Consider the following 12,215-nt stretch of genomic DNA (forward strand, 5'->3'; position numbering starts at 1 on the left):
TTGATACGTTATTCATTAGATATAGTATTATTTTGGTTTGCAGAGGTTTGGTTACAGGTCTTTTAGATAACGAAACAGACAATTAAAAAAGATTTTTTGGTGTTGTTGTGAGTGCACATACCAATATCAACTATTAGAGTATAATATTTTACAATAAAAATGCTGATCGGCATACCTGAAGTGACTGAAAGAGCTTTTTGATAGTATGTCTCAACCCCCTCCCCTCTCCATAAAGACATAAAGTTGACTCTAATTTTATATAAATACTAAAATACCTAGACTATCTGTTATCAATTGTATTTCAATTGAACTATCTATCATCTCATCTAGATAACTTTTATTGAAAAATACATAATATGATCTTATTTATATGACAATTTAATTATCTTTGCTTAACACCGAATTAACACAACGTCATCTTATTCGAGCACTCAAGCCAAATAAAAAATGGTTAATAGTTTGATCCAAACAATTTTATGTATATTATGTTTTTTATGTATTATATTGACAAACTGACAACTTTATATTTGTGTTGAACATCGGTAGAACAAATAATTAGACGTGAATAAAATAATTTATGAGTTGGCCAATAGAAGAGTAAAACAACAATAATTTTCTGATCTAAATTTGTTTGTTATACATTTTGTTAGTATGTTAATATTAGAAGAATCTGTTGGTTTTAATTAAAACATTAATGAAGTGAATAGAAGTTATAAATGATTTATGCTTGTATAGGTACCTAAACAATAAATAATATTAATTTAATTTTTTATTTCCATCTATATTGAAATACGCTTGAAAAGTTTAATAATCTTTTGATCAATTACAATTGTTCATTTTACGAAGTTTAGCTACAAGCATATAGACGCAAATAATTGTTTTGAACGATTGTAATTATTAATTTAAATTATGCTATTGGACCCCACCGCCGTTACTTTTATTTTTAAATGAATTTAATTTTTTATTTTTTATTATGTACTTTTTTTTTTGAGGGTGGATTTTAAACTAGTGGTTAAGCCATAGTCTCTTTGTGCATATTTCGAAAGAGCTAAAATATTCTCACACCGGAGGAACTTCAAAATTACAGTAATAATTGATCTTGATCTACAAATAAAACTCTCGTTGTAACAATATCACTATTTTCAACCCTCCTCCTCACCAGCCACCATTATACACAGCATTAAACATTATACTACATATACCTATATATGACATATACGTCGTACGATTTACGTGAAACATATCGTTCGATCATATCGCTACGATAAAGCTGTCGAGCACGCTTATACGACCGTTTAACGGTCGTAAAAGTCCGCCACGGCGGCTCGAGGGTACCTATCTATATATTATTATTATAATATGTTTACATGCACATTTTATAATATCGCACACGCGATATGTATGATATTGTGTATATGTGTGTTTTTTTTGTTGTTTACGATACACCCCTTTACAAAATAACTCCTACCTCCGTCCGCTACCCTCACTGGCCATAATTATTCCGCCATTTCCCGCCCGTATTATATATTTACATTATTCTAATATATAATATCACAACGTTATATTATCATATAAAAATAATATTATGTATGTATACACGCGCGGTAATTATTCATTATACCGCGGTTGTGGTTTGTGGCAAAACGGCTCTAAAGGGTATCGTAGGTAATCACGAACATAATATACGGTATAAATGTATAATATGTATGTATGTATGTATGTATGTATGTATATTCGTGTTTTGTTATACAGCAAATCGTTTAACGTCAAACATTTAATGTTTCGTTTGTTTACAGGGTCATCCGGGGGACAAAGGACAGAAAGGTGATTCCAGCGCACCGAATTTCGACATATACGCCGCGGTTAAGGTAAAACGAGATACATACCTATGATAATATATTGTTTTTTTTCCGTTTCAACTGTATAATAATATTATGTTATTATACCTATCACTGTTTTCCTCGATCCTCACCTCGTTCGTTTTCAATTTTTTTCACGTTTAACATTGCGTATCTCTGACCCACAGTGGTCCACGCATAATATATTATTAGATACATTCGTGTGTTCACAACAAAAAAGAAAAAGGTCAACGTTCCTATATTATTTACGCTGCGCCGAATGCATTCGCTTTTCGTATATGAGTATTTTTTTTTGGTATCCTCGATAAAAGCAAGATAGGGTACTGGACCGATGCAGTATTATAGGCAATATAACGCGCGGGTCTCAGAGGGTTTTACCGCAAAAAGCAATATTGTATGCATACACAAATACCTATATAATACTACATATATGTACATAGGACGACTGGCGTTTCTGGTTATTTCTTTCCTTCTATTCTCTCACCCCGTTTCTACATAATGCCGCTCGAGTTGATTTCATTCATTCACACGTGTATATTTTTTTTTACCATTTGGCTTGCTACGCTTTTCTGTATACCAGATACCTACATATTATAAATATTATACAAGTTAATTCACCAAACATACTCACCCAGTTGGCCCCATTTTTTTTTTTTAATGATCAATTTATACGAACCCTGATTTGATGATTTTTTAGTAGAAAATAAAAATACCATATTTTCAAACCATTTTAATTTATTTATATGCCATTTAACGAGTGTCCCCGCGTGGGTGGCTGTGTCGATACAAATTTAATTTTTAAACGGAAATCGGCCATTTTTACTGTAAATTATAGTAGAGCAGATTATTTTTTCATTAAATTTTGATATAATATATTGATCGATATTCTCAATTTTGAAAGGGTAATTACTGAATTATTTAACTTTAAGTATTATGGAAAATTGTCCACGATGATTTAGGTTTTGAAGATAATATGTCGGCAATGATGATTTGAAAATAATAGATATTTATATTGATGGATTAGTACTTATACCTAATTTATAATTGTAATTAATTGTCGAGGTAATGAGTATACTGTATACTAGACTAAATATTTCATAATATTGTATATTTGATTCAAATCCATTATTAAGAATTAATAATTTCCTTGTTTATGAACTCCAATAACTCTGAAAAATAATAATTATTAATTGGAATTTCGATTTTGATTCATCAACGTTTTCAAAAAAGTAACCTGCTTAATAATTCACAGTATTAAAGGTTGAATTTCATTTAAAATAAAGAAGTTTGTATCATCACAGTCATGTAAAAGACACTCTATATAAAAAGGTAGGTAAAACCTATACAAAATATTAGTACCTGATAACCTGGACATAATATGGGTTTCAAGTAGACATAGGTACTAAAAATATAAATTCCAAAAATCGGAATTTGAATAAATACATTATTAAAGGATAAAAGTGATGATTGCCGATCATGTTTGGTTGAATCACACTGTATAAACGAAGGCACATGTAAATAACATACCACCAATAATTATTGCAGGGAACCAGCAGTAAACGATCTGTAACGACGCTGAGAGGAGGTACTCTCGGATACGCAGAAATCGTAGCCGTTAAGGTGAACTATTTCGATATAGGTTTTTTTATAAGTACTTTTTTTTTATTTGGTGTTCTTCGTAGATAGACTTCTTTATTTTTTTGTATTATTATTATTGTTATTAGTATTATTCTATCATCATCTCTTTTTCATATTCTATGCTGCAGTAGTATAATATGCATTATATATTATATGTATAGTATATGCCTAGGAGTTCTACATGCACTTATTGTATTATAATTTATTGTGTGCGCGTGTGCTAAGATTTTATATCATTATTATTTATTTATTTATATATTTGAAACTTTTCCCTTTTTTTTATTGCGATATTTTGGCTTTTTATAAAAGTAGTGGTTTGGAAAAAGACGATAACATATTATTATATTGCATATAAAGAGAGAGAGCAATGAAACGAAATCTCACTATGTAGGTATGCAAAATGTAATTTTTCAAGCAACAACAACAACAACAACAACAACAACAACAACAACAACATCAACATCAACAACAAAATAACATAATAAACGCTATACAGCTATTCTTTACAAAAACATTCTGAGTGGGTATATCATAATATAGTATCCTTGCCACTGAATTTAATTTAATAACACTTACAAGTTTCAGCATTCCCGTCTCGTGTTGCCGGGTACCTACAATAATTTTTTTTTCTCATAAGCTCTGCGATCCCCCCGCAACACAGCAGCAGAGTCGGACGTTTGATATTAGGTACGATATGCTTGCAAACAACACGCTCGATATAGTACGCAAATATTGTCGAGTGTTGTATGTTTACGATTTACAAAGTATCTGTTTCCGGACAAAATCGTACACGACACAGTATTATGTAGGTACCCGCGTCCCACACGTATAGAATATATTTTTTATGCAATTGTTACGAAGAGTTTTTGCCATTCGGTCAGTCTGTGCCGGTATAATAATATTATATTATGTGCATCGTACTTGTAAATATTATTGTCATTGCATTCGTCTCGTCACGTTATGGCCAAGACTTCCTCGAAAATCTCGTACCTACGCCGAAACGTGTTCATCACAAAAGTCATATAATAAACGTTCTGGTTTCACTCTACGTCTCGGCATCCATCGTACACGTTAAAAAAAACAATACCATCGAAGTGTAAATTTACGACTTGTCTATAAATATATACATAATATCGCGCGTTAATAATATATAGTCGTCGTCATCAAGCTGCGGTGTAAAACGATTTAGGGATACGCCTTGAACTCGTTTTATTTTATTATTTTACTGCGTTCGGACAAATGATTAAGACTTAGGAGTTATATAATAATGATTATAATAATATATTATAGATATATTCCGACAATGCGTATAACCACTCTTCCTTTTATTTATTTTTTTTAAATTTTTTTCTCCGTGTCCTCTCGCCTCTCTTTTTCTCATGTCGTTAGGTCCATTTTGTTTTTATTTTGCATGAAATGCTTTGTTTTTTATTTACGGTAGTTGGTGGCTGGTTGGTTTATAGGGTCTACAAGAGCGTGGACATAACATATCGGCGGAAAGCATAGTCATGGTTAAAGTGAGTACAAATACATACAACGTGCATGTTCGTATTCAGTCACACTTGTATTTTTTTATTTATTATCCGGTCACATTGGTCAGTGACAATACCTATACGTAATTATAGTAGTTTTATTTTTCTAATACCTTGATAAATACACAGCAGAGTGTCCGCATAGTTAAATCAATTAATAATAAGTTAATTTTACTAGCGGACACCTTGCAGTGCATTGCGGGACGATGGACCACATTTGTAAAAAAAATGTATTATAGTAACGTGTGAAAAAGAAACAACGAATAATAAAGTAATATAAAACCGTATCCGTAGGTACACAATCGTTGTGTTTTTATTTCCATAATCTTTTGCTGGGATTTACATATTCGCGCAGACAGATCATATTACTACCGACTGGTTATAACGACCGGCATACAACAGCAGCAGGTAGTCGAAGATGTACCTATATATATTTATAACACACTGACAAATCGTTTCCGGTATATTATTTTCATCGAGATTTATACATTCGATTTCATCCAATCGGGTTTATTACTTTTAATATTTTTTTAAAACTTTTTTTTACATATACATATTTACAAATCTGGTCCCCTATACCCTGCTACCCACCCAATCAATGGTCGATTGTCCGATCGCTTTATTTGTGTGCATAACGCGACTTGTTTTTAGGGCGAGCCGGGAGAACCAGGACCACCAGGACCGATTGGGGCACGAGGACCCGAAGGAGCAATGGGGGTAAGTTGAATGAATCCGTTATTATTATTATTATTATTATTATTACTGTACAATGGTAAATTTGAATATTATTATCGGAACAAACGCTTACGATAATGTGATATACTATATTATATTAAATGCGAACTGATAGTTGATACTGGTATCAGCGACACGGTTTAGCGGCTCTTTAATCCGCAGGTGATTGGAGGGGGGGTTGGGGTTTTGTAGTGAGGTGATGGACTTCTACACAATCGACATCTGTTCAAAAAACCCATATGGTCAGTTTAAAAAAAAAATTTAAAATACGATTCTTTGTTGTCGCTAAATATATTTTATACTTATACAGTGACATAAATGTATATGTTCATCCATTTATTATACAAACCCCTTGTAAAAAATAAACACAAGGCCGGCTCAACTTATTTACTGTGGTATATATACGAACCCCTTTGTGAAAAAACACAAGGTTGGTTACTATAGTATGTACAAACGAAACATTTTATTTTTATGTCTGTGATGTACCTATAGTTAAACTGTTATTTTCAAACAGCGATTGTCCTGTGTATTTACGTGGGTTTCTCGGAAAACAGAATATGATATACAATTATTCGTTTACGATATTTTTCCAAACTTCGTATACCGTGTGATATCATCTATTCAATTTTTTGTTTCAAAAACAAACCGGCAATATAATATTTTAAATCAATGCATAAATACTTCGCACCAGACCAGCTCTTGTTTAAAAGTGTCTTGTTGGTTTGAGTGGTTCGGTTTGACTCACTTGCTTCGGAGCTGATCAAGACAAAATCGTTTACCAACAAAATGGATAACTCGATAAGACGTTTCGTGCCTCTAATTAAATAACCACGAGTAAAATCACCCACCGTTTTGGATTTTAAAAGCGTTTTATTTTGGACCCAGAAAGTCGTATATTTATAATCCTTAACTTTTATTTATCAAACAATATCCGCACGATCATTATAAGCTTTATTTGAAGCTTGATTTTACGATTATGCAGTCGTATTTGTTTGAAAATTATATCAAAAAACAAGGTAGTTAATTTACATATAAACCGCATATTGTAAACCATGTTGATTTTAACTCGGTTTAGGTTTGCATATATACATTGGCTACCACTAATACGTACCACTCTAAAACGCGGCGGGTACTTACATTTTAATTTTTAAACTGATCTTGTTCGGTAACATTTTATAATTTATGTTTCACGATTTAATATTAGTTTATCTATTATACTCGACGACTCGACGTATAATTGACACGAGTCAACGATTGGGTAAATAAATAAACACAAAATACCCGTTTTGCGTATATCCGCAGCGTATAATATTATATACATGAAATCTGGACATTAATTTATTCTCACTAATTACAGGTAGAAGGTAAACAAGGACCACCCGGCGCTCCAGGATTGGTAAGTACCCCGGTATAATATTATTATGTATTGTGTTTCCATGTACCTAAACATACACACACACACGCACAACACCGTAATACGATACTGTTATGATATTAAATTATATTCGTATACCCAGTATAAACCTATAGGTACAATATTATATACCTACGCGTACCTACATACAACGCGTTCGTTTGCTTTCACGAGTCTACTTACACACCAAAAAAAAATTGTGTCAAACACATTACACACACGCGAGCGAGCGCGCTTATCTATAGAGTATTATTACTATTGCATAGGCACCTTCGTACGTATGTTTTCGAGAATAATATTACGATATTCCGTTGCCGAATATTACTGAAAATATTATTTCATATTATTTTGGAATTTGTTCGATCTAGCGGAATGAATTACGACGGCGGCGACGGCGAAACGATAATAATATTCAATTCCACCCACGCTAGAGATTACGGATCAACCTTATAGGCGTATACTATTGTGTTGTACCTACGATTTTTTTATAAACTCGCATATATCGATATTCTCCGCATACCATTTGATCCCTGATATTCGTATTATATTATTGTGTTTTATCTACCACATTTGTGTTGTAAGAATATCGATTTCCCATGGGTTTTTATAACTCTCATGCAGAGACATAATTTCTTTCCAAAAACGGTCGTCGATGTGCATGTTATTAAATAGAGTTATAATAATACGAGTTGCAACTTGCAAACCGAAAGTCGATGCCGTGCAGAAGCGTACTTTTACCAACACTTTTCACCAATGCAGTCACAGGCCGCCCCGCTGTTTCACTATATACGATGCATTGCGAGGTAATATTGGTCAACGACGGGTTCTTTGATTTTTCTTCTGAATACAATATTATATTATAACTGTACGAGTGCATAATAAATACGTACGATGGGTCGGAAAAATGTGTACTTGTCAGTGGTCGCGCACGAGCAGAGCTGATGGTTGCAAGTGCAAGTGCAATGCGCAGCTGGCTGCGGGAATACCGGCCGGGGAATGTAGGAAAAGCAGAGAAATAGCAGAAAAAAAATGTCTGATTAAGTGTGACGGTCGTTCGTCGTATACAATATTGTGTACATATGCACCGAGACCGCCTCAAAAAAAAAAAAGATGGAAAAAAATGCATATTGTATACAATGAATTACAAACACATAATATAATATGACGACTACGTGTGTGTATGTGTGAGTACCACGATGCAAGTGAGAGAATATTTTAACGTGGGGAGAACGTTGGCGAGTTCTAGATCTGTGGCGGTGGATGAGGAGGTGAAGGAGGAGGAGAAGAAGAGGAACACAAGAAAATATTTACTCAGTTGTGGTTTACGGACGGACAGGCACAGACGGGGTGGAAAATAGGGGGTCGTATTATATAACAGTCGTCGTGTAAAATATCACATAATAAATGTACACCCGAGGCCTATATTAATATACTGTAGCTAGGGGGTTCGTTTAAGCGCGTGCAGTGCCTCGTTCACACATTTTAGTACGATGGCAATGATGCAATAACCAAACCAAATATTATACACCTATAGGTAATAATACTATGGTGCTCGGGAAAAACTGGCTAAGACTAAAATTAGATGCTCTAGATATCTGGTGTCCTGATTATGATGACCTGTTATAAAAAATAATGAAAATTTCCTTCGCCGCTGCACAGACACACAAATATAACAAATATAGATTTAATAATTATTTATTATATTATAATATTATGTCATATAATATACGCGCAAATAAATTAAAATCATTCACGTCGTGTAAAATAATATACCCATTATATATTTATACGTATATAGCGAGACGCGTTATATATATACTACGAGTCCACGTGGTTATGTATAATATTATAGTTGTAGTATTATATTTTCTAATTTTTATGGAACATGATATTATGATAGTATAAACGCATATTATATACACCTACTTGTCTAAAAAACTTGTTTTTTTTTACCCATTAATATAGGTTGGACCGAAGGGTGACCGAGGAGAACAAGGGCTGCAGGTACGGTTTCATTTACCTATTTATTTATTGGTTACTATATTAAAATCAGGTTGATTATTATTGTTTTTTTTTTATATATTTCACTAATGAAAATAAATTGCTGCAGTGAGGAATGAAAACGAACTCGTAAAAAAAATCGATAAGAGTGTTTGCGTTTGAAAGTGAAGGGAATATTTTCAACGAGTTATGTTGGTTTCCAAGATTTTAAGCGTACATGTCAATTATTTCATAAATAAAAAGTTTTTTAGAACTTGTATTTAATTTTTTTAATTTTTATTACACGCTGTAATAAATTAACAATTTTACACACACACATTGACTATATTAGTGATTTATAGATATTACCTCCGATTTTCATAACATTGTCGTGTTCATTTTTATTTATTATAATAGAGAGTTATTGATTTTATAATATTACTAAACATATTATAAACATATGTGGAGAAATTAATAGTTGTTTTTTAATTATTTTGTTTTATAGTCGGTTTTGCGTTTGAATTAATTTAAGTATGTTTATACATTTTTTTTTATGTCATATATTTAAATATATTACAATCCGTTAAACCTAAACATTGAGTAACATCGGTAAATACTAAATACGATGTAATACAATAGAGATAAAAAAAACGTGAAAAGGAGACCACTCTATTACTATAGAACTACAGATTACTATATATTTTAACTAAACTTTTAAGATAACTACAGGTCTCTGGACCAATTTACTTTAAGATGACGGTGGATTATTTGAATTTATGAGAGGTATTACTAGTTATTAATGAGTTGACTGGAAACTTATAGTGATTTGTTAATTCTGAGTGGAAATTTTCACAATGGTTTTTGCAAGTTGATTGACCATTTTTCGTTTTATATTTTAAACCGCTGAGAAAGGCAGCATTTGTAATGTATCGCGGAATAAGTGTAATAAGTGTTAAGGCTATACATTTAAAAGCTCGTATAAGAGTAAAGGATGGATGTTCACTGGTTTTCTGGGCATTATCTGATTGCGTCTCATTTCGATGTTTTATACTGTTTCAGCGTTTCAATCGCGTCCCTATAAGTCTACAGGTAAATTTAAAATATGAAGTGCGTCCCTAATTACTATTGGGTCGGGGTAAACATATTTGGCACAATACTTTACAGTAGGACGCAATCAAAAAGGGAAACAAATTTACGTTTACCTAACTTTGGGACAAAATCGACAATCTCCAGATTTTACTGAGCCCTACATTTGGACCACGATACTTGTCTGATGATTGATTTGTAAATAAGCATTTCATTTTGAGACTTGTTTGATTTCAAAATAGGGCAAAGTAAACGAATTTGAGAATTTAGTTGCTTGCGTTTTTTCTTAGTATGAATTGACCTGGTTAATCTTTTGGTGTAATATACTAATAACTATTTTGTCGATGGTTGTAAAGAAATGATGTTCTAATTTAGTTCGAACAGAGGACATAAGTATGTTTTCAGGGTAAAGTTTAATTTTATTGTTATAAGTTATTTTTTTATTTATTATTAATTATATAACATACGGATTTCGACAATATTTCCCTATCTTGTTATTCTGTACAATCCGTTCTAATAGTAGGGTTGTTTTATTTTTTCAGGGCACACCGGGTCTACCTGGACCAATTGGCGAGAAGGGTCTCAGAGGCGACAAGGGTGATCGAGGATTGACGACGACGTTAAAAGGCGATCAATTCCCAACAGGCATCATCGAGGGTCCACCAGGACCACCGGGACCACCTGGTAACGAAATAGTTGTCGATAATATTTACTTAGACACTTTGGCGAGACATTATTATCCAGTATATATTGTTACGTACTGCAGTAGTGTTTTTTCTTGACTTTTTAGCAACTTGACGTAATAATACAAACCTATTTTTATACGTATCCACGGAATAATGCTCGAGCAGAGTGTGATTCCCAGGTCATTTTATATAGTCTACCGAACTTACAATTATATTTTAAACCGTTTATTTAATGGTATCTATATAAAATGTTTTTATTATATACTATACCAATTTGTAAGGAACCTACAAATTTAAAAAAAAAAACGACCACCGGGAACACACATTCTGTAGATAGATAATATTTTACGTGTTACCGTTTTTATGTCGTTTGCCATTATAGAGTTGTATACAATATATTATGTACACTATATATTATATACGTTATTCGTTTGCTATCCGTTGGACCTGCAGCACTCACTATTGAACAGCTGCGGTGTCGTGCAGGTCAGCGTGCGAGTAATATTTTATATCTTAAATGGACAGTACAATATATATTTTATACTTTAGTCGTAGCGTAATGATGATCACACATGTGTTTTGTTTGTTGCTTGTAATTTTCAAGGTCCGGTCGGTTTGCGCGGCGAAAAAGGCGATCTGGGCCCCGTAGGTCCGCCTGGACCCCCAGGCGAAAAAGGTCGAGGGAAGAGAGGAAAAAGGGTAAAGGAATTTAAAAAAAAAACCAGACACGATTTATACATTTATATTATATGATATCGATTGACACTCTAAAGCCCGAACTTACATTAGACCCGTGTCGTACACGCACACGGCGACGGCGGCCGACATGCATGTGCCGATGACGCATCAAATGTCACAATGCAAATTTTATGAATGTGTACTTGTTTGCACGTTTCCTTGGGGTTCTTATATAGTTTGCGGGTTGGCGGGCGTTACTCGAAGGTGGTCAATTGGTCAATGTTTCTGTGAAATATATCGATACATCGATGTCGCGCAACGGTCTGCGTGGAAGTATCGCCGGTGCATGTAAAGACCAAAATATATTAAAGTAAGAGGTAGAAAATAAAACCCAATTCGTAGGTCTAGTGGTCGTTCACCGCCTCGTCTATGTTAAAATATTACGTTATATCCTCCGTAACAGCGAATCCAACAATTATAACTTACTCGGCATAATAATATACGAGACAGTGTTATAATATATACCTATACCTATTTATTATACTCGAATTCGTGAACTTGATTTATACAGGGCGATTTATCAATCACAATTACCTAAATTTTATAA

The 12,215-nt window shown here is 33.1% G+C and overlaps 1 protein-coding gene across 15 annotated transcripts in view; it reads left to right on the top strand.

Moving 5' to 3' along the window:
- LOC100168086 (collagen alpha chain CG42342) overlaps positions 1-12,215 on the top strand; it is a 123,463-nt gene that overhangs the window by 85,670 nt on the left and 25,578 nt on the right. For 9 of the 15 annotated variants that reach the window (XM_029490845.1, XM_029490837.1, XM_029490833.1 and 6 more), the window contains 6 exons: positions 1,797-1,868; positions 3,405-3,479; positions 5,681-5,746; positions 7,122-7,160; positions 9,144-9,182; positions 10,787-10,928. In XM_029490845.1, coding sequence (XP_029346705.1) covers positions 1,797-1,868; positions 3,405-3,479; positions 5,681-5,746; positions 7,122-7,160; positions 9,144-9,182; positions 10,787-10,928 — 433 coding nt within the window. Of the gene's footprint in view, positions 1-1,796; positions 1,869-3,404; positions 3,480-4,960; positions 5,015-5,680; positions 5,747-7,121; positions 7,161-9,143; positions 9,183-10,786; positions 10,929-12,215 lie in introns of all 15 variants that reach the window. The other 6 variants (XM_029490834.1, XM_029490838.1, XM_029490842.1 and 3 more) reach the window with 2 other exon arrangements.

This window comes from Acyrthosiphon pisum, chromosome A2 (assembly GCF_005508785.2).
Source record: "Acyrthosiphon pisum isolate AL4f chromosome A2, pea_aphid_22Mar2018_4r6ur, whole genome shotgun sequence".
Taxonomy (NCBI): domain Eukaryota; kingdom Metazoa; phylum Arthropoda; class Insecta; order Hemiptera; family Aphididae; genus Acyrthosiphon; species Acyrthosiphon pisum.